General features: G+C 35.0%; 2 protein-coding genes across 2 annotated transcripts; both read right to left on the bottom strand.

Annotated features, from left to right (window-relative positions):
• Nucleotides 1-11: 11 nt before the first annotated feature.
• On the bottom strand, nt 12-10,990 carry LOC137918490 (solute carrier family 22 member 3-like). The gene is made up of 8 exons (XM_068761312.1): nt 10,755-10,990; nt 6,948-7,176; nt 5,316-5,571; nt 4,170-4,495; nt 3,591-3,599; nt 2,748-3,039; nt 2,118-2,299; nt 12-167 (listed from the first exon to the last, which is right to left on the bottom strand). The coding sequence occupies exons 1-8, from the start codon at nt 10,988-10,990 to the stop codon at nt 12-14; spliced, it is 1,686 nt and encodes a 561-aa protein (XP_068617413.1).
• Nucleotides 10,991-17,318: 6,328 nt separating this feature from the next.
• On the bottom strand, nt 17,319-25,085 carry LOC137918489 (organic cation transporter protein-like). Its single transcript, XM_068761311.1, has 7 exons — nt 24,877-25,085; nt 24,147-24,375; nt 22,674-22,929; nt 21,317-21,642; nt 19,805-20,096; nt 18,081-18,262; nt 17,319-17,480 (listed from the first exon to the last, which is right to left on the bottom strand). The coding sequence occupies exons 1-7, from the start codon at nt 25,083-25,085 to the stop codon at nt 17,319-17,321; spliced, it is 1,656 nt and encodes a 551-aa protein (XP_068617412.1).
• Between the last annotated feature and the right edge of the window lie 1,111 nt (nt 25,086-26,196).

Raw genomic sequence — 26,196 nt, 5'->3', positions numbered from 1 at the left:
GATTCTTTGTATTAAAGCTTCGATTCAGTTCTACCAAGTGCTTCAGCTTCAGCTAATGTGTCAGGCAATTTAGTTCCGAGTGTCTCCGGTTGTGTGAACACCAACGCACCAGCTATTAAACCCATCATCGCAAACATCATACATGGTATTCCTTCCCAGTACAGCATCTGAAAGGTCCGACTTCAGTATATTTGAAATTCGAATCTGATTCAAAATTCTTTTATTCGAGTAAGCATTTACATGAATTTTTAAACGGTTTTATTTAGTTCGACCCGTACGGAATTTATTTGGATCAAAATTAGAAATTGAAATTTAAGCACCTTCCCGATGTCAGATCGATCTGAAATTTGGTACACACATTTAATTTAGATGACAATACAATATAATAAAATCAATAACATTATAAATATAAAACGGCCGCCAATACAAAATGGCGGATTACATATTTTTCCTTAATCCCTTCAATACGGGTATCAAATGGCTACAGTAGTAAAACACGGTGATTATGTCAAAATTTAAAATTCAAGATGGACGCCGTTCCAATATGGCAGACGAGTTACATATTTTTCCACAACCACCACAATATGGGTAACAAATGAAAGGGCTACACTAGTAAAACACGATGAATATGTCAAAATTTAAAATTCAAGATGGACGCCGTTCCAATATGACGGACTAGGTACATATTTTTCCACAACCACCACAATATGGGTATCAAAAAACCGTTTAACTTAAAAGTTTTTTAAATTTATTGAACTTTTAGTTTTACCATCAGCTCGGAATGCTGATCTGAGAAATCAACTGAACAGTTACTCATTTTAAATGAAATTTAACAATTTTCGACATGTACATGAGAAATCATCCCTTATAATGACCCAAAATTCACAATTCAATGAACTGAAAACTCTAATAAAATCATTTATTTATAATATACTTTTAAATTTATATTCAAGACTGAGTAAAGGAACAACTCAAATATTTTGTGATACTATTTAATTTATAGATATTATATGAGTCTGATCTAATGTTTTCTAAGCCTGTTTAATTAATGATAAGGGATCAATATAAATCCAGACTAATTCTATAGACAGCTGTTTCTAAATTTCAGACAAGAAGAGCGCCTCACTATATTGGTGCTACGACTGATTTTTTTAACTTTGTCATAGCCGAAATGAAAATGTAATAAATGTACCATAGTAAGTTTCCTTGTATTGTATTAGTCTTAAAATATTCTATGTTAGAGAGAAAGTAGAAAAAAACCCTTCTATTTATGATACAATGCTATTTGATAATTGTCTAAGAACCTGTAGGATTTTGACTCGAAATCACAATTTTTGGTAGCACTGGAAGTGTTAAAATTCAAATATAGATTTGTTTTCAAGTTACTGTGACAAGTAGCCAGTAAAAGTGGTAAAACTTGAAAAATCTTTTGATTACCATCAAGTTTGATAGATGGAGACCACGATACTGCAGCAGCATATGCTAGCCCGATTATGTTCGACCTACGCTCGATATAGTACAACAGTAGCTGAAGTAATAAACAATACACCGCCGAAGACCGAAACAGATGGAATAACGTAGTGTGCGATGAATTGTCTAGAAAGGTCATGATCCTTACTAATGAGGGATAATCAACCAAACCTTCAGTAGAATTAAAAACGATATGAAGTTATTAATTATCATAGGTGTATACAAAAAAAAATGAATAAAAATATGATATGGACGTAAGTCGTAAACCAATAACTAAGTCTGTGATAGCAAAATAATGTGATAGTGAAAACAAACCTGTGATATCTTGGGAATACAGAAAAAGGATGTAAGAGGAAGTCTGAACTAAATGGAAAGAAAGTAAAGACTGACAGATATGTAAAAACGAAAGGCGATGAACAAAAGAAAATAATAAGCAAGGAAGAATAAAATAGAACGTAAATGAAAAATCCTTTACCCTTGTTGTCAAAATCTAAATGTAGGGGTGAACTAGAGATCTGAAAAAACGGGGTCACATAAAATAACAACCAACCAACATTTCAGGCCATTTGTGGAGATTAAAATTCATGTCAACGATCGTAAATTATAAATCCCTGGGATAGTGCTCTTAAGCAATTTATAATACTAACCAAAGGTGGTGTTAGAGGAGCACAAATAGATCCAATTCTTCCGATCATAGACGAGAAAGCAAGCAGGCTATGTCTGTGTTCCGTAGGATACAGTTCCGATGTATACAAGTACAGTCCGGACAGTACCATTGCAATGCCAAATTTACCCAGTAAATACATTACCAGACGTAATACATCGAGATCTGCAATTTCAATGATATTAAATATAATTAATAATCAAATTTATCAAGGATATATCTTTGATGAATGTATAACAAATATCGTTTTAGCTTTTACATCTATTTCCAGTCATATGTCATTTTTTGTTTCTTTCTCTGTTACTCTGTTTTTGTCTCAATTTTTTTAAATGCCAATAACTTCTGGTACTACAATTTATGCAGGGACAGATAGTAGACTATAATTAATTTTAATTTTTAATATATATACTTTATTAATATTTTAGAAACCGTTGATTTTTATAATTGAAAGTAATTGAGCTATACATACAACCCTTGAAACTTTCACATCTGTAAGCAATCATACTGTATATTTAGTATGTTAATCATTTGGAATAACATAATATAGGTTATCTGTGGCCTTGTTGGCTACAAGAGTTAAAACAACTGGCTTTTAAATTATCAGTTAACTTACCACTAGGAAGAAAAACAAAGATGATGCTACAGGCAGCACTCAAAAAATATCCAATTACCAATGATATTTTTCTACCGATTTTTGCCATGAAAAAAATTCCCGCAACATTTCCAGGAATATCGATAGCAGAAGTCAGAATGAATGTTAGATACACGTCGTCTGATAGCCCCGTGGAGTTGATGAAGAAGCCGTAGTATACGAAAGTGGACGCCAACCATAAGAAAGGTGTCGTGCAAACTCTTCGCAAAAGAACAGGTGATCGGAAGATGTATTTGATCAATCCTATGGTGTCCTGCAAAGATTTAAATGATGTAAAACTAACAGAATTATTTCTGAGCCCACTGGCTGGCAAGTGCACCGTAGGACGCCCACAAAGAAGGTAGACAACTTAGGTTTTAGCCTTCCAACCCTTTCTGTTGATAATCTATCAGGGAGGCCTATATTTAATCATTATCTTATAATTTTATTCTTGTTCTGTTTGCTACAAGTTCATTTGCTTGTTTCTTGGAACGTATTTCCTCATTGACCACAGCTTTAATAGTTCCAATATCTCCAAAATTAAGTTCCTGTTACCTGCCAAAGCTACTATGACTCAAAATTCGTAATTGTATCGCTTCTACTTTTAAAAAGCATGTGTTGATAAACTTTCTGTCGTTATGAAATATCATCATCAACGTTATCATTATCACCATTTCATCTTTAGAACAGCTTGGAAAATTGTGCAGAACGCTATTCTACTTGCCCATTTCCACTTCTACTTGCTATTTCGCTGAGTCATATCTGTTAACCCTAAATGGCCCCCAACAAAGAATTCAGTTCTCGCCTGATGCCCGCAGCCATTACTTCATTACGCTAGCAGTGCTTGATATCAGAAACTCATGCATATAACAGATTAAAAATTAAGAAAAGGACTAATATTTAGCCACTTCCGCACAGAGAGACTCTGTGTTTGGCACTAATCGGTGTAACAACTCCTGAAGATGCCCCGTGGAGGGGTGAAAAACGTGTTTAGTGGTTTAACGGTGGCAGTTGTGTAATTCGCATTGTTTGCCGCATGCGCATTTATCAGCGGGCTGGCGGGCGGTGCACTTTATTGCACGACTACCACTGGATGTGCGGAAGTGGCTTGGTAACGCCTGATTCCATTAAAGATTAAAAATTAAACTGATGGTAATAATATATTATAAAAGATTTTTACTATAACAATAAGTATTGCAATCGTAAAGGACCAGTAAGGAATATAGGCTTTGTTATCTTATTAAAAAAAATCAAAAAGTTACTCAGACGTGAATTCACGCTCGCGGGCCGCAATGGTTCTGAGGTTCGGACATGAATTAAAGCCTTTGGATTAAAGGTTACACTTTTTATATTATAATTTAACTGTGTATTTCGTTTATAAAAAATATTAATAAATATACTCACACGTGAAGGAGTTACATGTGAAGGTAGATATAAAAGCGACTGCATTGACTTTTCGCTAATTTGAGTTTCGTTTACTTTCGCCACTTCTTCCAAAATCACTCTTGCTTCTTCTACCTTTCGTTTGGACAGAAGCCAACGAACACTCTCCCCTAACAACCAATAGTATGAGACAATGAGGAAACACGGAACGTGCAAAATCAGAATCATTACTCTCCAGGAATTCACAGCCCAGGCTACCCCTCCTAATATGATTAAACCTAAAGACAGTACAGATGGTAAAATCGCACTCATCAACACGCGGTATTTCGGTCCAACCAATTCAGTAGCTAAAAACAAAATTAACATTTTTTTTTAATTCCAAACAAATTCTGTCAAACATACAAACACATATTATGTTTAGAAAAATATATATATTAAAACAAAAGAAGAAATGTAGTTTATTTTTTAAAAATATATCGTCTAGATATCTTTCACGTATTTGGAAATAATAACCACAGTAAGAAAAGGACCAATATATAGCTAAATCCGCCAATGCAGTAGTGGTCATGCAATAAAGTGCACCGCCCGCCAGCCCGCTGATAAATAAAAACAATGCGAATTACACAACTACCACCGTTAAATCAGACAACACGCGTTTCACTTCTCCACGGGGCATCTTCAGGAGTAATGTTACGGGCTGGCTGGCGGTGCACTTTATTGCACGACTACAACTGCATTGGCGGAAGTAGCTATATATTGATCCTTTTCTTACTTAGGATGGACTCCCGCAAAATAACACCTGAATCCATTAGACAATAACCACACTGAAGACATTCTTCAACACATGTTTAAACTTTTGAAACCACTGGCAATTCTTCTTCAATATTTCTCTTTCATTCACCAAGTGTTTCTGTAGAGTTGCAAAAAGAAGACTCTACTCTGGTAGTAAAAAAAACTACCAAGTAACTAATCTGGACTTCAAGGTGGTCACTCAACGTGGCCTCTCTTCGATGTGACTTTACTTGGGAAATTTTCTTATACGTCCTCCTTGCTAGCATTAGATATGCGACAAGCTCTTGAAGCTTTGGTTGCAAGAAATTATTTAATAGCATGAGAAATAAAAAGCCTAACAAACTTTTTAGAGAAAGAAACAATTTAGAAACTTACCAAAAATGAAAGCAGTACTAAATGTACCACCACCAAATGCTGTCTGAAATAAATGCAGCACCAAATACATCGGATAATTTACTGAGAAAGCCCGAAATACACCAAATAGTCCGACGTTAAATGTGTTCACTAGAAGCGTCCAACGCCTTCCGTATCGGTCGGAAAAGTAACCAGTTATAGGCAGCACCAGTAAAGTTCCCAAGCTGTTTAGGGTACCAGCTAAAGCTCGCATCCATTCCTGGCAGCCGAGGTCGAACTGAAATCAATCAATTAACTTACATTGTTGCTCCAAAAGTTAATTATAATTGTAAACAAAACTATATTACATTATATGTATTACAAGTTATATGTTATATCTAAATTCATTGATGCAGTTTTTTCTAAAATAGATTAGTATCTTTTTATTAATATGTTACAATACACATGCAATATCATCTTAAAATAACTATCCGTAATTTATTTACTTCTTTCTCTATTCTTTTTTATTCTGCTTATATACGCTCTTACATTATCTTCTTTCCTGAATTCAGCATGATAAATAATACCATCTTCAACAATGAAGGCAAACTTATCTTAAATGATCACATAATTAATTATTTCTTTTTACTATTTAAATTTATCATTTTTGCAAATCTTAAAAAAATGAGAACATAAGAGTAATACAATAACATAAGAGTCAACACCAACTTTTTTGTTCATTAGACCAAAGGAGAAGACAATATTCCATAGCATTAAAATAGGTAAATGGTAGTATATAACATCAATTCCATACAACTACTACTGACCAAGTCTTCGTTAACAACTGTCTTTGACGTATTCTCGGTATATACTGGCCTCAGAAAGTCTCCAATGTATATCTCTGGAAACGCTGCGGTGAGATGCCGATCGACCAGCAGATCAAACGCCGCAAGTGGAACTGGATAGGCCACACGCTCCGAAGGGACCCTGATCACATACCGAGGCAAGCCCTAGAATGGAATCCTCAAGAAAAGTGAAGACGTAGCCGCCCAAAGTAAACCTGGCGGACGATCACTGCAGAAGTGAAGGCAGTTGGAGTGACGTGGAGCGAAGTAAAGCACGAGGATCAAGACCGCTCGGGATGACGACGTACTGTGGACACCCTCTGCCCCATCTTGGGGATATAGGAATAAATGTTGAGTTTATGACAACCGGAGCCAAGACATTAGGAATCTCAAAACTGGCGAGTTTTTCTCAGAGGTGGGGTTCGGTGTTAGTGGGTCAATGATTTAAAAGCCTAAGATTTAACTTAATTTAGATAACACTCAGATGCAGAAATGCGAAAATGAAAATCGGAAACAAATAAAAATATTGTTATAATAAAGGCATGGATCAGCATCCAGTCTGTGGAATATTAGAAAAAAAAACGGCTCATTCATTTCATTTTCTAAAACTGGCTTTAAAAGCAGCAATGTTCCTAGTATTTAAAATGGGGTTGAGTGAGTTTAGTCGACGAAGGTGAACGTCTTTGCAAGGAGACCCTACTAAAAATGTCACGCTTGTCGACAATCCCGACCACAATCCTAATGGAAGGTTAAGTTGTATCTTATATCCTAAATAAAAGCCTACTTCACACTTGACAATGTATTCAAAGACATACGAGTATATACTCACGTCATAAACAACGGAATCAGTTCTTTCATATACATAGTTTTTACATGTAGTAATAACTCCTTGGTCGAATATTTCAGATGGACAATAATCCAGAGAACCGTTCATATATATACTTGCATATCGATGACAGCTCGATAAGCCAGTACTTGATATGGGAATTGCGTTTGTAACCCATTCAGGATTATAGATGGCGTTGGTTGTATTCTCACCGCATTCGGATATTTCGCATCTGAAAAGAAAGAAAATGTATCATAAATATCAACAATGGGAACTCTTACTAAGCAGTTTCGGTTGCAGCAAGAGTTCGGAGAAAGGATCGCATCACTTATGGAAAAGAAGAGAAACGCGGGTCATTTATAGAGTACTACAAGGGTAATAGGACAAAATAAAAGGAACAAGTGGACAAAAAAACAAAACTGTGTAACTGTAAAAATAATACAGTAAAAATTAAATTATAAACAAAGGAATAAACCTGTAGTATTCTAGTGGGAAGGCAACGAACGTGAGGTGATGAATGAAAGGAATGAAATAACCTATAAAGAATGAAAAATGAATGAATGAATGAAATTGAGAAAGAAAAAGATGAGAAAGCAAATTTTACGATTATAATACCCAAGGTAGGGAAAGACGAGAGACCCATAAAAACAGAAGTAAAAAATGAAACCATTGAAAAGCTATGTACTGCAGTAAGAGATCCAGGAATATAGAAACAAGCACACACACCATGCAGTATTGATAAGTTAGACTAGGTAAGCCCGATAAGTAGGGATCGGCAGAGGACAGATCCCCCTCGGAGACGACACCGTTAGCGTAGGGACGCGCCTCGCGACGGCTCTCCGGCGAATGGTGCTCCCCTAACATAAACGAGGCTTTCGGAGTCGCGGGAGTTTAGGGTGGGGGCCCTAAACTCCCACTAGCTTCAGTGACTCTTAAGCGGACGATGGTTCGACGTGGTCTCGAACCATCGTGATAGCATCACAAGGGTTTCGGGGGTAGCGTTTACACGCACACCCCGGGACGGGCTATCGAAAAATAGCACGGCGCGAGGGAAGACCGCGTGGCGATCTCTGACCGAGTGATACGGCGGTCCCCCGTATAGCGTAGAGGGCAATAACCGGGGGGTGGGGGTAGTGGGTAGAAATCCCACATACTCCTGTCCTTCTCCCAGAGACGGGGCAACTTGAACGTCCGGAAAATTTCCCCACCGCCGAAACCAAAAAAAAAAGGTAAGCCTGGTGAGTAGTAACTGATGAGATGGACTTGCGGGAAGCGTAAGACCGATAAACGCGGTCTTTGGGGGGAGGCCTGTGCCTTGTAGTGGACTTTAATCGACTGATATGACGGTGATGACTTATTTTAAATAAACAAAACTAGGTACATGTAAAATATGATAAAATATGTCAACAAACGCCTAAACTAAGTTGCTTTAGATTTTAGTATATATTACCTCCATTATATAGTAATTTACAAAATATACATTTAACATTACATTTAAAGTTATATCTTTAACTTGATGTACCCATTAACGTGCTACTGTGTATCTAATTAAAAAAAACTGATATAAAAGAGCAGTTTTGATAACTCGAATGTAAACTGATAAAAAGAAATTTCAAAAACCTAATCGGGAATATATATAATGATTAATAATCCCTCGTGCCCCGTAAAGAGCTGGACCAAAACTGCTTCCACTTCGATACTGTGGAGCACTCTATAGGCTGAGACGGCGTCCGGGAAGAATTTCCGCGTTGTCAATGCCGTCGTACCATCCATATACCTCCTATTCCTCAAGCGTTCCCAGCCTAAGTTATCACTTGACGAACTTGCCGGTCCTTGGTCTCCACTCCTAAACTCTAAGTAAGAAAAAGACCAATATTTAGCCACTTCCGCACATGCAGTGGTAGTCGTCCTCTGTGTTTGGCGCTAATCGGAGTAACATGGCTCCTGAAGATGCCCCGTGGAGGGGTGAAGCACGTGTTGAGTGATTTGGTGGTGGCGGTTGTGTGATTCGCATTGTTTGCCGCGTGCGCATTTATCAGCGGGCTGGCGGGCGGTGCATTTCATTGCACGACTACCACTGCATGTGCGGAAGTGGCTAAATATTGGTCCTTTTCTTACTTAGGATGGACTTCCGCGAAGTAACGCCTGATTCCATTAAATCCTAAACTACTCACTCCTAAGTGCTCTAGTCACTGCCACTACAACTTTCCTTGCTGGCTTATGTCGATCAAATGTCTAAATTAATATTGAATCACGATTGGTACTTCAGGCCAGTACAGCCACATTACTTTAAAGACAGATATTCTTGCACGTTCAAATTGAAATTCGAACGCCGATTTGAATTTCGAAGCCATCACAGATATAGTCGCTTTCGTTGTGTTATGTAAATTATAAATACTCGTATACATTTGTGAATATGCCTTTATCGACCACTTTCAACAAAATTTATTCATATTAAAACGAAAAGAACGAAATTTAAATATGGAATGTAGGTGAATCCTTTTAACATCAACTTCATTGTTTTATAACCAGCCTGAAATACAAGTTCAAGACAATAATATAAATATAAATGAAGCACTAAACGTGTTGATAACCTTAAAAATTCAAGAACAACTGATAAATATGATTAACTTTTTTTTCACATTTTAATTTAGAAACAAAGCGTTACCTTCTTTGTTTCTTCATAAGCAATTTTAAAATGCCTATTTTATTATACATATCATTTTATAAATTAAAAAAGAATCCTTAGATATTAACTAAAGAAAAATTTTATGACAGAAATATCTTTACCTTTCTAATTGATTATAAGTAATGTTAATAATACTTTCTACGGTTTTTATTCTAAATAGTACAAGTGATCCAAAAGTAAAATGAATTTGTTTAAATTCATTTTACTTTTGTTTAAATAAGTGTAAATTCTTTATTTATTCTTCCGAATCATTTTAATCTCCATTCGAATCATCCAAATAGACGGAATAGTCTTTTTCTAGTATAGCCTTCAAGATTTTCTTCGAATCGGTTTTTATCTCCTCAATCGTATCAAAGCATCCTTGGTCTTGCTGAATAGCCAGAAGTCGTACGGAACCAAATCAAGTGAATATAGTGGGTGCGGAACGATATGAGTCGATTTTTTGGCAAAAATGTCGCGAAGAAACAATGCAGTATGACATCGACCAATCAAGACTAGATGCATTTGAGACATAAAAAATCCTTTCAAATAATTTAGACTGAGCTAAATGATATTACCTTTGACAAATAGATGCCTGGTAAATGTTATAGGCAGTTCTACCAACATAGGAAAAAAACCTGCGTTCCTAATTCCCGCAAGTTTTAAATGACAATTTCACAGTAATAGATAATATATATGCAATTTACAATTATATCCACAAAAAAATTAAATGCGGAAATTGTTTAAAATACCACCAACCTAGGAAAAATTACCTGCCTTCCAAATGTCCAGGTTTTTAATTAAAATTTCACTTTTTGATCACAGATTAGGGTGTAATGTTCATTTCTCTTACCCATTCCTACAAGATTCTTACACTTCCATATTCTAGTTCTGATTTTTTCAAGTATATGTTTCGTAAGTCGCGGAATTCGCTTACTCAAATATATTTCAATGTCTATTCTAAAAAGCTACAAGACAGAAATGTTTGTCTACAGGCTGTAACCTTGAAAGACGATAGATCCAGAACGTTATCAATCGACCGTTTTGGAAATCTGTGAAAGAGGCCTAAATGCAGTGAACATCTACAGCTATAATGGTGATGACGATGATCGTAGATGATTAAGAAATTAAATTAGACAAACCTGTGAGGTATAGCAGCGGCAGAAAATATATATTCTCCTGGAAATCCAGAAGTTATAATAGGTAACACAACGAGAAGTAGATTTTTGAACTGAAATCTTCCAAATTGTCCCAATTCATTAACCAGCACATAATCAAGATCGACATGTTTGTCTGTTACACTTTTTGGTACATTATTATTGTCTTTAATCACATTCTTATGTTTATTACGTATATCTTTCTTTTTGGTTTTAGCCATTTTCACTTTAGTTATATCTCTTTATACACTTCAAATATCTTCGCACACTTTCAGGTTAATATATCTCTTTGTCTATCACGTGAAATATTTGCAATTTTTTGATGATCTGAAAGAAATTTTCAGATTAATTTTGATTTCGACATGTAGAAATAGTATTGTGTCAATAGATTATGATAAATATTACAAATATAAAATATAAATCTAAAAACAAATCATACTTGGATGACTTTTCGCCTATAGCGATTCCATCGATGATGTATCGAACGTGGCCCAGGGCTGGGTCAACAAGTTTCAATGGTTACGTTAATGGTCTGTTATTTGAGAATTTAAGATCTTTTTTAAATATCCGACTCATTTAGAGTATTTAATAATAAACAGCGTACGTGGTCAGCGACTTGGCACAATTATGCTCGATTCTCAGACTTATGATCCGTCCTCGAGACTGTCGCAAGAACGGACACCCTACATCCCTTAGAGTTAAGAGTAAAAGAAAACATGAAACCACAAACGCACACGGGGACGAAGGGGAACGCGAGTATGGACTAATTGGCAACGGACGCGGCCTAGAGTAAAAGAGACTGGTGAGTAAAGAGAAATATCGCCAGATCTTTTTGATGTTCTACAAGGAGGTAATTGGAAAAACAATATAATAAATAAATAACAAAAAATAAGGAGATTGAAAATTATGAACAAATGTAATTAAATAGCTGTGATATTAGAAAGATAAATTATGTAGGATCGTCAGAAATTAAATATAAATTAGAAATAAATAACTTGTAAATAAAAGTATAAAAGCTAAAGAACAAAGAAATAAGAATAATAAATAAAAAATAGAAACCTGGAGGGAAATCGAAGAAAGTGAAACAACGTATAGAAGTAAAGTATGGAATGGAATAAAATATATTTTGAAGGAAATTAGAGGAAAGAATGGAATACATTGAGAATAACGAAACATTATTTCGGAAAATTATGTGAAAAAATTACAGTGTAAGTAAATATCCTGTTCACTTATGATAAGAGTTGAACGAAATCCCAAAAAATCAATAATTGAACATAATTATACAATACTAGCTGATCCCGCAAACGTTGTTTTGCAAAAAAATTAAAGTTTTTAATTAACAAATAAAAAATAAGGGTTAATCGTAGAGGGGTGAAAATTTAGGGTTGTATGTATTTTGGTATGCTGTATCATAATAAAATAAAAACCAAAAAAATTGTTTAAAAAAAAAATAGGGGTGGACCACCCTTATCACTTAGGAGTATGGAAAATAGATAGTAGCCGATTCTTATACCTACTGAATACGCATATAAAATTTGGTAAAAATAGGTCGAGCCGTTTCAGAGGAGTTCAAGTTCGAACACCGTGACACGAGAATTTTATATATTAGATATAAGATCTACGTTCGTGAATTTTGACCACAAAGTATCTTAATATCAGGTCTTTCTTATTATATGACCGCAGTTAATCATTGCTGTGTTTAAATTGAAATAACTTAAAAATTACATTAAATTTAAGGGACTGTGAAGTACAAAATACAACTAACATATTTTTATCCGATTTATCATAGTTTACTTTTGTTCATGTAAAATAAATCATATTTGATACATAGATTGTATACATCTTTTATAATACGTATAGTGTTTCTAACGAAAGTGTAACATCCTTTACAATACTTGTAATGTTTCTAAAGTGTATATATCATTTGTAAATAATACGTACGTGTAAGTAAATTGAAATAGACGCCACAAATAAAAGATTTTATAAAATGTTTATCTCTCTACATTTACTTACCCTTGAAAAAGCACCAACCTCTGTTGCCAAGCGCACGACACAAAAAATTCACACATTCTAATTCCTCATTCTGAATGTTTCGCTTCAGTTACTCTCGTTATCGGGAAAACTACTACATTTTATATATAACTAACGTATACAAGAGTTTTGATGTCTGTTCGTTCATTTAAACACTATCTAATATATAAAATTCTCGTGTCACGGTGTTCGAACTTGAACTCCTCTGAAACGGTTCGACCGATTTTTACCAAATTTTATATACAAATTCAGTAGGTCTGAGAATCGGCTACTATCTATTTTCTATACCCCTAAGTGATAAGGGTTGTTCACCCTTAAATTTTTTTTTTTAATTTTTTGACGATTTTTTTTGTTTTTATTTCTTTACGATACAGCAAACAAAAATACATACAACCCTAAATATTTACCCTTCTACGATAAACCCTTATTTTTATTTGTTAATTAATTTTTTTTTGCAAAACAACGTTTGCGGGATCAGCTAGTTTACATATAAATATCTATTGTTACTTCATTCGTACTGTCACGAGATATTGAACTACCAGTATCAAATATAAAAATAAACAATGTATATATTTTAGAAATGTTTTATTAAATTTAATATTTACAATTACTAGAAAATTTTGAATATTCAGATCTATAGACTAAGGAAGGTAACAGATATAAATCGGGTCCAAGTGGCAGTGTTTGTCCACCTTGTAGGTAGACATCCTTCTCCGCTCCTCCACAAAGCCGGAAAATAAATACCGTTAAGTAAGAAAAGGACCAATATTTAGCCACTTCCGCACATGCAGTGGTTGTCGTGCAACAAAGTGCACGCTGATAAATGCCAAACACTGCTACTAATCGCACTAATCGGTGTAATATAACTCCTGAAGATGCCTCGTGGAGGGGTGAAACACATGTTGAGTGATTTAACAGTGACAGTTGTGTAATTCGCATTGTTTGCCGCATACACATTTATCAGCGGGCTGGCGGACGGTGCACTTTGTTGCACGACTACCACTGCATGTGCGGAAGTGGCTAAATATTGGTCCTTTTCTTACTTAGGGTGGACTTCCGCAAAGTAACGCCTGATTCCATTAAACATACCGTTAATGCATTACTTTCTAAAGCTACCAACAAGTCTTTGGTTATTTTGGTCACATCACTATTCTGGTACAGTCTTCAAGACCATCTTCGATTCTGTTTTAATCTCCTAAATCGTATCGAAACGGCGTTAGTCTTTTAAATCTACTGAATAGCCAAAAATCACACAAAGTCAAATCAGGCAACAGTGGTTGTGGAACGATATCATCATCATCAAGTTTTTGACGCTTTTCGTCACCAACCGCCTAAAGTGTCGTGCTTGAGACACAAGGCATTCTTTAAAATGGTCTCAGCTAAGCGAAATTATGTTCTAACTTTTGACAAATAGACGCTTAGCAAATGCTATAGACCAGTGATTCCCAAAGTGATCTATATCGACCCCTAGGGGTCTATAACAACCTGAAAGGGGTCTACGTCAGCGAAAAAAAATTTTGGGGTCCATGTAATGAAAATTGGGGGTCCACGATAGTGGATCTCAACACATACACTGATAGTACCTATTTACTTACATCATACTATCTTATAATATCAAAACATTTACATTAGTTATACAAGAAGAAGAAAGGGGGTTCAGCGCTGTTACCAATCTCCTTACGAAAAAAGAAACTTAAATAAATTTAATTAATAAATGTATAAATTAACATGTGTTTTTACTTTAAGTTTTTAACACTAAACTTCACTACAGTTAGAAATTTACAGGAAATAGATATCAGGTAAGTAGGGGGTCTACCCAACACGGAAATACATGGCAAGGGGTCTACGACACAAAAAAGTTTGGGGAACTCTGCTATAGACAGTCAGTAACCTAAGAAAAAAAATTAAATACCTTCCAAATGTCCAGAAGTTTTGAATGACAGTTTCACTTTACTTTTTGATAACAGAGTTGGATGTATTGTTCATTTCTCTTCTCCATTCCTACAAGATTCATACACTTCCATATTCTAGTTCTGATTTTTCGAAGAATATGTTTCGCAGTCGCTCGATGATGTGAAATTTCTTTCCTTTGATTTTTCCACAAATATTACAGACAAAGTCACGGGAAGACACTCACTCAAATACATTTCAACAACTTGATATGTTACTTAAACAGGTTATTCCAAACACTTGTATGTTAATTAATAGCTAAGAAGTTTTTTTGATAAATAAAATGTTTAAAAAAAGACGATTATCTATGAATATTACCTCCTTTGTTTAATAGACTTAATTGGTGATAAGCAACATATAAGGTTTATAAAATCAACATTATCTTTCTTTAAGCTGTAGAACCTCCATTATCCCCTCTATAAGCCTATACAAATTTAATAAGATTGGTAATTTAGTAGCGTTCCAAAACGCATCGAAAATACATTTGCTTGATATAATTAAATTCAATTTTGCATTATTTCAAATTTTGAATGTTATACAGACCTAATAATTTGTAGATGTATTAGTATTTTTAATAGTTTATAACACGTGCTTCTTGTGTGTGTCTTTTTATAAATATTATGAAAAGCTGAAAGTCTTATCATAATTATGTTATACTTTTTTTATTTCTATACTCATCTTTCTTCCTTCTCAAGTCTTACATTCTTTCCTCTAATCTACTTCTCAATATCTTTCATTTATACCTTTTTACACCTTCCTTCCATATTTCTCACTTCCTTTGCCTTCTTCCCAGAATTCTACAACTTACCGTTTAATATTTTTATCATTTGTTTAATAATTCATTTATTTTTAACTCGTATTTATTTTTTTACTATCTATATCACATTTAATTGACATATCTAATATCACAGCTATTTTATCACTCTTGTGTATTATTTACATTGTTCTTGTTTATTGATTGTTTTTTTTTGTTTATTTTTTCCTATTATCATTTTGCAGAATTCTAAAAAGGTCTGACGAGATTACCAAGTTATAGCTTCCTGGAAACAACGACGAAGGTAGATTTTTCCATTCCTCTGCTGTTAAATTTAAATATATTTCATAGTCTCTTTAAAAGAAATAATATCATATAATTGAAAACCTTGGCATTAGAAGCAGTCGAAAAGAGATATATTATCAGTACTCGGCAGAATAAAGATATCTAGTAAAACCAGTAACTTAGTACGTATCTATATTTCTTACGAGCAGTCAAAATATCTACTCGGTAAAAGAATAATTAATGTGATAAGAAATTTATCATAAAAGTTATTTTCAATATTACATACATATATTAATATATTAATAAATACAATAAATAAGATACTGTCATTATGTACATATTATGTTTTTTAACTAAAATTAACAAATCATAATATGTAATTTCAAATCTCATATAAAAATAGTGACAAACATATGATAAATATAAGAAATGAAAATAAACTTGTTTCAGGTAAATTTAGTTTACCAAAAGTCAACAAATCCTTCACAGGAGTGAGATCATATATAAAAATGGTTTCAATATATATCTTAGACTTTCCGTTTCTAAGTTTAAAATCTAAAATTGAAAATATATTACTAATTAAATAGTATAGCATTCAAGAGTTGTTATTTGATCGAAATTTTGAGAACTTTTTAAATTTCATTTAAAAGAGCATGGCGTTAAGTTATGAATTTTCTGGTATTAGCCAATTGCTGTATGTCCTGAATGCCCTGTGCTGGATGTAGTCCTCCGCCATAGACTTCCAAAGGTTGGAAGTTGTCCTTATCAAGCGCCTTCCAACAGATTTAATACGATGGTCTGCTCCCCTTTGGGCTTGCGAGTCCGTGGTCTTCACTTAAAAGCCTTAAGGCTGCAGAACCCACCAGTTCTTTTAATTCCAATGAATAGGATTTGATAAGGATACAGGCTCCATCATCATGGCGATATGATACAGAGGGTTACGCCTTGCAGTAGGCTTCTATCGGCTCGCCGTCAGCGCAGGGACGCGCCTCGCGACGGCCCTCCGGTGAATGGTGCTCCCCTACCATAAACGAGGCCTGGAGTCGCGGGAGTTTAGGGTGGGGGCCCTAAATTCCCACTAGCTTCGGCGACTCTAAGGCGGATGATGGTTCGACGTGGTCTCGAACCATCGTGATAGCACCACGAGGGTTTCGGGGGTAGCGTATACACGCATACCCTGGGACGGGCTATCGAAAAATAGCACGGCGCGAGGGAGGACCGCGTGGCGATCCCTGACCGGGAGATACCGCGGTCCCTCGTTTAGCGCAGAGGGCGACCACCGGGGGGTTTTAGTGAGTAGGAATCCCACATACCCCTGTCCTCCCCCCAGAGGCAGGGCATCTTGAACACCGGAAGATTTCCCCCACCGAAACAAAAAAAAGCTTCTATCGGCTAGCATGATGGTAATGCTCTTTTTACACTCCTGGTTTTACCGCAGAGGTCAAGTTTGATATGTAAAAATCAAAGTTGGATGCAAGGATTTTTAATGATAATAAAACTTCTAAAAGAATGAAGAATTTTATATTAGGCTACTTGAAGAGTTTGGACTGTGGTTTTCCAAGCGCTTCCGCTTCGGCGAGGGTATCGGGCAGTTTAGTTCCGAGGGTCTCTGGCTGAGTGAAGATCAGCAATCCAGCGATTATACCTATTACGCCAAACATCACGGAAGGTATACCAGCCCAATATTCCATCTGAAATTATAATACAATACGTATAGACATATATATTTCTATATTATTTTAATTTCTTTGCAGATATGTACACACACACACATATATATTTATTTATATATATATGTGTGTGTGTGTGTGTATGCAGAGAAAATCATTATAAATAGTAATATCGGGAAAAGTCAATTTACAGTGTTTTTCCGAGCTTTTCCTTTTTTTTTTGATGTATGTATATATAAATAAAATAAATAATTTTTTATATACTAAAGATCAATTATCATTGAAAGTAATGCACATTCGATAAAACATTTATAAATACATATTTATCTGTACAGAAAATCAAAAAAATAAATGTACAATGAAATTTGTACTATTCCGACTTTTTCAGACTGGAAAAAGCGTTGGTATAATTGTGATTTATGGAACGAGGATTACTTTGAAAGGGATAAAATTGATTTAGAATAATAAATAAAGAATTGACATCTTATGAACAAATTCACCTTACTTTTTGATCACAGTATTATATATACATGTATTGTATAAAAACATAAAATAAATTATCACATCAAACAAAATATAGTCTGATGCAATGGAATATATAAAACAAAATGTCTGACTTACCAACGCCGGTGTGAGGGGCGCGCTGATTGATCCAATCCTGCCGATCATGGATGAGAAGGCAAGCAGACTGTGCCGATACTCCGTCGGATACAGTTCCGACGTGAACAAGTAAACTGACGTCATCACCATCGATATACTAAACTTACCCAGCAGATATATCAGTAGCCGTACCACGTACAAATCTAATCACAAATTTCATCATTATATCTTAACCTATAGGAAAGCATATATCATTTTCGCAATGATAAATCTAATATATAAAATTCTCGTGTCACAGTGTTCGAACTTGAACTCCTCCGAAACGGCTTGACCGATTTTCACCAAATTTTACATACGTATTCAGTATGTCTGAGAATCGGCTACTATCTATTTTCCATACCCCTAAGTGATAAGGGTGGTCCACCCCTAAATTTTATTTTTAATTTTTTAGACAATTTTTTTGGTTTTTATTTTATTATGATACAGCATACAAAAATACATACAAACCTAAATTTTCACCCCTCTACGATCAACCCTTATCTTACATTTGTTAATTAAAATCTTTAATTTTTTTTGCAAAACAACGTTTGCGGGATCAGCTAGTAATAAATAAATTGATGTAAGGTATTTAAAAATGATCACTTTATATTGTAACAATAAACTGTGATTATTAACAAAAATGTGTTTTACATTTATAATTGACGTTGACAGCCTACAGGGGAGTCATTTGATTGTTAATTGGGTCAATTCAAAGATTTTATGGCCCTTGTTTCTGAGAACCTTTCGTACTCTTGTTCTAGGACAGGTTGTTCTTCTCCTTTTATATCTATACTCTTCTATCATTCTTCGTATGATCTATCTTTCCTCTTCTTTCATTCTACAATTTTCTATCATTCTTTTTAATACTTCCGTTCATTCATCGCTTCACTACATTCGTCTCGTTTCACAAATATCGCAGATCCGGGTTTTATCACATTTGTTTACCATAATTTATATTTATTTTGTACTATTTTAAATTCTTATTTAAAATGCTAATTAATTACGAATTATCACAGTTTTCAATTTTTATTTTATTTATGTAACATAATTTTAGGTTTTTATTATTTCTTCTTAGTTCTTTCAATGCTAGTTTTATATTTCATTTCTCTATCTCCAGTTTATTTTGTTGCTTGAACTTATACTTAACAAAAGCTTAACTCTTTCGTTTAACATAAAAATTATTAGAATGGCTGACGTGATGCATGGCACCAAAAAGGTAGGAAAATACTGCTTTATGGTATATGCTATATTTTTGTTCAATATTCTCCACAACAGAAATTCTCGTCTGAAGTGGCAGCGTTCGGAATACATAGTTCGTCTGAAGTGGCGGTGGTCGGGTACATTACTGTCTAAAGTGGCAGTGAGCGAATTTCATTGGTCGTCTGAGGTGGCAGTGGACGAGATACATAGTTCGTCTGAAGTGGCGGTGGTCGGGTACATTACCGTCTGAAGTGGCAGTGGGCGGGGTATATAGCTCGTCTGAAGTGGCAGTGGACGGGTACATTGCTCGTACAACCGTGGCCTGCAGGGGTCGAAAGGTTCTCTATTGACCACAAGCTGGTTGACGCGGCATCAGTAGGTCCACCACTAAGTGCGTACAGTGCAAGATCGGCAATTATGATGATCTTTGGGGCAGGTCTATGCCTTGCAGTGGGCGTTTTTAGACTGGAATGATGGTGAAGATATAGACATTTAAATTCACTAACCAGCAGACAAGAAAGCAAAAGTGATGTTACACGCTGCACTGAGGAAGAAGCCAGTTGACAGAGTAAATTTCCTTCCGATTCTTGTCAAGATAATGATGGCGGCAAAATTTCCAGGGATCTCAATGGCGCATGTTAGAATGAAGTTTAGATACATTGCATCCGAAAGCCCGGTGGAGTTGATAGATAGTCCGTAGTATACAAATGTAGTCGCGATCCACCATATTGGAGTTGTGCAAACTCGACGTAGAAGTATTGGTGAACGGAAAATTTGTTTTATCAGTCCTGGACCTTCCTGTGAATAGTTTTAAAAACATTGTTAAATAATTATCCTTATTAGAGATGAGAGACATGAAGGAGAGGGCAGTTTAGGGTGTAACAAACACTCATATCTATATGTGTATATATATATTCTCAATTTCGTAATAAGCACAAGTGGTTGCAGATTCGACGTTGCCGGAATGCCTGCATCCTTTCGCTTTATTTAACCCGTTTACTCCTTCTTACCGTAAATCTAGATTTCTTTTCTTACGTGACTTACATAAGTTGCTTAGATGAGAGATAGAGAGAACTTGAAATTGACTATGCCTGCTCATTCTAAATAAAAAAGGGTTAATATATAGCTACTTCCGCTTTTTATGTAGCAGTAGTCGTGCAATAAAGTGCCGCCAGCCCGCTGATAAATACGCATGCGGCAAACAATGCGAATTACACAACTACCACCGTTAAATCACTCAACACGTGTTTCACCCCTCCACGGGGCATCCTTAAGAGTAACGTTACACCGATTGGGGCCAAACACCGGACTTGGTGTTTGGCACTAATCGGTGCTACATGAAAAGCAGAAGTAGCTATTTAATAGTCCTTTTCTTACTTATGATGGACTTCTGCAAAGTAACGCCTGAATCCATTAGATGCTCATTCAACTATGTTTATGGAGAAATCTTTTACTGTTGTCGCTATCAGTTTATGGAGTAAGAGAACCAATTAGATGCGCTAAAGGTCTGTCAGCTTTAAAAAATATTGTAATAGAGAACTTCCTTGGCCTCAAAAATAGGATATTGTGTAGTTTGTTATTTATTCGTAATACCGTTCCCACGTAAATAAAGATATAGATACGCTTATGTGTATATATAAGTATGTTTGTATATATGTATGTGTGTATAATAATGTATGTATATGTACGTATGTACATACTAAACTGCCCTCTACTTCATGTCTCTCCCAATCTAAAGGTTGTCTGGTAAAGATTGCCTCGTGCGTTGAAAACGTCTCTTGTTGCTTTAAATGAATTGTTGATTTTTTTTTCAAAGTGGTAGTGGGAGGAGCCAATTACTCGTACAGCCAAAGGCCATTGAAGATGGTGTGGTGACGACGGGCTTCTAGGCGCAGCTAGGTACACCTCCCCCCCCCCCCCAATTAAGTTGACCGATGTCAAGGTCAGCGCATGACTTGGATCTTTGGAGACCTATATCTTGAAGATGGCGTTTATATGGTAACTTATATAATACTTACTGAGGTTTTAACAACTTGCGTTGGTGGATTTAATAAAGCCTCCATTGATTTCTCACTGATTCTAGTTTTATTGACCCTTGCTACATCCTCCAAAGCTGCTCTTGCTTCATCGTACTTCTGTTTGGATAGAAGCCAACGGACACTCTCTCCCAAACACCAGTAGTATGAAACTATGAGGAAGCATGGGATATGTAGTGCCAGTATCATGTACCTCCAGGAATGTATCGCCCACGCAACACTTCCCAATATCATTAAACCAACAGCAAATAATGACGGTATAAGTGCACTGATTATTACACGATATTTAGGTCCAACAAGTTCTGTGGCTGAAATGTAGAAAAAAATTCTAAATTCAGGTTCCATTTATTGATATAACTACCTACGTGGGTTCTATTGCTCGTATACATCATGAAAAGATTTACATATAGTCCAATTTAATAGAAATTACAATCAAATTCATCTCCTCTATGATATCATACTTCAATTTCCCTTATCTAGTAAGAGCCCAACAAACTCTGTGTGCACTTTGTGTTCATTTTCACAAACATCCTTAATCTAAAAGGTAAGGGTAAGTGATTGCTTAAGTATTTTTAATTCTATCATCACAACTTCATCCATATTTTCATCCAAACATAGACCTCCTCTATTGATATCTTATTGGACCAGTTGAAAGCCTGCTTTAATCCAAAGGTTTTACACAAGAATTACATGTAAAAACAGTACACGGTTGTCTGCAAATCAGTTTCTAATGAATATAAACATGGTTATTATATTGGTCATGTACATGTCAAAGTGTTTTGCATAAGAAACTTTTCTCTATGATGATCTATTGTTCTAATATTAACTTATATGTTGATAAAAGAAGGACTGGCGATTTAAATGAAGTTATATCTACTGCACAAAAATAACTAAAATCATATTTAGGTCAAAGAGTTTCCCCATCTTTGGTGGCTTCTCGTTCCGCCTGTCTTGTGTGAAGCAGGGACGTTACAAATTCGGATAAAATAAGTTTATATATTTTACTCTACATTCTCTTTCATCCTTCACAATATCTTTTATTTATTCCTTTAACGCTTCTTCCATTCCTTCTTCGCTTGCAGATCTTCTTTCTTACATCTCATTTCTTCCTTTATCCACATTCCTAAATCACAGTATTTTACATAAATTATGACACATTCTTTTTTGGTCACACAGGTTGAAGGATACTGGCCCAGTGAGAAGTGCCACCTGATGTTGAAATGAGCACAAAAGTCAATGGTATAGAGCTTTGTATTACAGATTGTAGGGTTTTATCATAAAGGAGAATGTCTCAAAATTTGACGCTTACTGTTTGTTACATTTATAAAATTTTACTAACCAAAAACGTAACCAGAACTGAAGGTACCAGCTCCTAAGGTAGTTTGCAACAATTGGAGCACCAAGTACATAGCGTAGTCGGTGGAGAAAGCCCGGATAAGACCGAAGAGTCCGACGTTGAATATGCTGACCACAAGCGCTAGACGCCGTCCGAACCGATCAGAGAAGTAACCTGTTACAGGCAGCACGAGCAAAGTGCCGACACTGCTCAGTGTACCTGCCAACGCACGCATCCATTCCTGACAACCTAGATCGAACTGTAACAATTTTTAAAAAAAGAATTAAATTTAAAAAGAGAAGGCGATGAACTTAATTACTTTGATTACTTTTGTATTCATATTTTTATCAGTATTCACGTTTGTGTACAATTATGATTAAGTTTATGGGTCATGTACAAAGGTTCATGTTCTTTTTGTTCATGTTCAAGTTCTTGCTTACATTTATACTCGCGTTCATACTAAAATCTATTCTAAGTCTGTATATCAGCTTGTATATGGGTCTATACTTAGATTTATGATAAAATTTTAAGTTCAAGTTCATGCTTATGTTCACATTTGGATTCAAGCTCTTGTACTTGCCCATGTTCATACTCAAGTTCATTCCTACATTTATTTTCATGCTTAAGTTTTTGTTTAAGTTCATGCTTTCATTCCTATTTACGTTAATGTTCATGTTCTTGATCACGTTCACGGTCAAGTTTATTCTTGCACTCGTACTCACTTTCATGCTTAATTTTTTGTTTAAGTTTATGCTTACATTCTTATAATGTTCATCTGTATTTTCATGCTCACCTTGATGCTCAAGTTCATGTTCAAGTTCTTGCTTACATTTGTATATACTATCAAATTCAATTTTCGTTTAACTTTATGTTTACATTTATACTTACTTTCATAATCAAGTTAACGCTTATATTCAAACTTACTATCATACTATCGCTCTCTTTCTACATATACTTGTCTCGTATCTATATTTTTGCAACTTAACTCTCTTTACGTGTCAAAATTCCATGGGTTTCAGTGATTTACAATCCAACCTATCTGAAAAATATCGGGGTTGCTTTCGAATCGACTTTATCTGTCGCTGTCCCATAAGCTTTCAAATATGCTAGCATAAGACACCTTGTAGCTTTTAAAGTACTGGGCCAACGTCATACGTGTATCAAGTAACGAAAAAAATGAGGTAGGAATACCACCCAGGATTTTAGATTGTAATGTTTTATAATACAACACTATTATGAACAGCTTCATCGTCATTTCAGCGATAGTATATCCACTGCTGATTACAGATCTCCGTCATATGTTCCCAATAGGATCAGTTAAAATCCAAGGTCTTCTGAACCTAAACGAGGTCGACTATTTACCTTGAAAGCGGATATCCTACGACACATATCAGCTTACCTACAATCAATTGATAATCCTACTCGAATCAATAATTTTTAAATACAAAAATGATAATAGTTTTTAAAATTGCTTACATCATATACTACAGAATTATCTCTATCATAGACGAAACTTTCACATGCCATCACACGATCTGTATTAAATGCATCATCAGGACAGTAATCCAAGGAGCCGTTTATTCCTGTGGGAACAAACCGGAAGCAGCTGGAGAAACCTGCGCTTGTTTCTGGAATTGCGTTGGAAATCCATTCCGGATTAAACGTGAAATTGTTACTATCTTCTCCGCATTCGGGGACCTTACATCTGTGAATTTTATGAATGGTTAGAAATAAAAAAATAAATATCATGTTTGTCGATTTGTAAATATTTTTTTTAATGAAAAACTCAGAATTTTTTTTTATATTAGTGATATGTATGTAAGTCACTGTCGTAGCTCGAAGAATTGATTGTCGGATTTAACATGGCTGTTGAGGTCAAGAGGTTCTCGCGTGGCAACCACAAGCTGTTACACCTGACAACGGTAGAACCCTCACTGAGTGTATCGACGACATAGTCACGATCACGGAATGTCCAGTCTTATTGACGATCTTTGGGGAAGGCAGCAAAGGTAGCAAAAGAGTTTAACATAATTAAAGACATCTAAACAAAAACGTCTTCAGGATTCTGCTATCTTAAATCTAGTAAAACTTTAATTGCCTATGAAATAATAGATTTCGTAAATGAGATAGAAGAGAGTGATGATATTTTACCACTACTCTCACTAATTTCACTTATGGATCGACTTACTTTCACATCTGAACATACCTGTGAGGTATAGAAGCTGCGGAAAATATATATTCACTCATAAACGCCGACATCATAATAGGCACGGAAACTAGAAGAATATTTTTGAACTGAAACCATCCGAATTGACCAAGTTCATTAACCAGCACATCATCTAGATCTATAATTTTTTCTATCTTTGTTACATGTTCACGAAAGCTATCTCCGTTTGTGTTCTGGTTTTGTGACATTATATTGCACTCTGTTTTGAGAAACCTATTCACTCGATCAGACTGATTTACATTTACGTTTACTCTGGTATGTATGTTAGGATGTGATTTCGTATCAGATAGCGTTATCTATTTAGTAAGCAAAGAATGCTTAACACTGATTATAAACATCTCAAGCTTATTAAATATTTATCATTATCTTCAAATGCAATGAACAATTGTTGCACGTAAATCAATTTTTTATCAATACAGATAAGGGTTTTTGGACATCTTTAATTAAAAATTGAGAACAGACCTCCTAGTTTTTTCGATGTGAATGCAGACATAAGTTACAAGGTACCAAATTTTTGTTACATATCCTAGATTAGTATATGTTATTTTATCCTTAATCCACACAGATTTTACAACTATATTTCAATAGAATTTAAGTTTATAATTAGTTCAATATATGTAATAAATTTAACTTTCGACACACATCTCAGGATGGCCATTGCAAGATTTAGGCCAGAGTTCCCCAAACTTTTCTATGTCGTAGACCCCTTGCCATGTTTTTCCGTGTTGGGTAGACTCCCTGCTTACCTGATATTGATTTTCTGTAAATTTCTATCTGTAGTGAAGTATAGTGTTAAAAACTTAAAGTAAAAACACATGTTAATTTATACATTTATTAATTGAATTTAAATTAAAACCGTTTATATCCATATTGTGGTGGTTGTGGAAAAATATTTACCTAGTCCGCCATATTGGAACGGCGTCCATCATGAATTTTAAATTTTGACATAATCATCGTGTTTTACTAGTGTAGCCCTTTCATTTGATACCTATATTGAGGGGGTTAAGGAAAAATACGTAATCCGCCATTTTGTATCGGCGGCCATCTTAGATTTATAATGTTATTGATTTTATTATATTGTATTGTCATCTAAATTTAATGTGTGTACCAAATTTCAGATCAATCTGACAACGGGAAGGTGCTTAAATTTCAATTTCTAATTTTGACCCAAATAAACAAATTCCGTACGGGTCGAAATAAATAAAACCGTTTAATAAAAAAATTAAAAATGTTAACTATTTTAAAAATCATAATAATTTTCTTTTTTATGGTATTAAATGAATAAATCCGAATATATTG

Source organism: Battus philenor, unplaced genomic scaffold (genome assembly GCF_028537555.1).
Source record: "Battus philenor isolate CCGP_79_NKW_IND1 unplaced genomic scaffold, ilBatPhil1.0.hap1 SCAF_14, whole genome shotgun sequence".
Lineage (NCBI taxonomy): Eukaryota > Metazoa > Arthropoda > Insecta > Lepidoptera > Papilionidae > Battus > Battus philenor.
This window is presented reverse-complemented; position numbering and strand designations above follow the sequence as displayed.

Bases quoted from the DNA above. Each gene is read 5' to 3' on its own strand.
- LOC137918490 (XM_068761312.1), bottom strand. From the start codon at position 10,990: ATGGCTAAAACCAAAAAGAAAGATATACGTAATAAACATAAGAATGTG. The intron at 7,177-10,754 runs GTTTGTCTAATT...CTTTCTTTTCAG, and splicing joins GCCGCTGCTATACCTCACAG to ATGCGAAATATCCGAATGCG. The intron at 2,300-2,747 runs GTAAGTTAACTG...TTGAAATTGCAG, and splicing joins CTTTGTTTTTCTTCCTAGTG to ATCTCGATGTATTACGTCTG.
- LOC137918489 (XM_068761311.1), bottom strand. From the start codon at position 25,085: ATGTCACAAAACCAGAACACAAACGGAGATAGCTTTCGTGAACATGTA. The intron at 21,643-22,673 runs GTTAGTAAAATT...TCTACATTTCAG, and splicing joins CAGTTCTGGTTACGTTTTTG to CCACAGAACTTGTTGGACCT. The intron at 17,481-18,080 runs GTAAGTCAGACA...TTATAATTTCAG, and splicing joins CGCCCCTCACACCGGCGTTG to ATGGAATATTGGGCTGGTAT.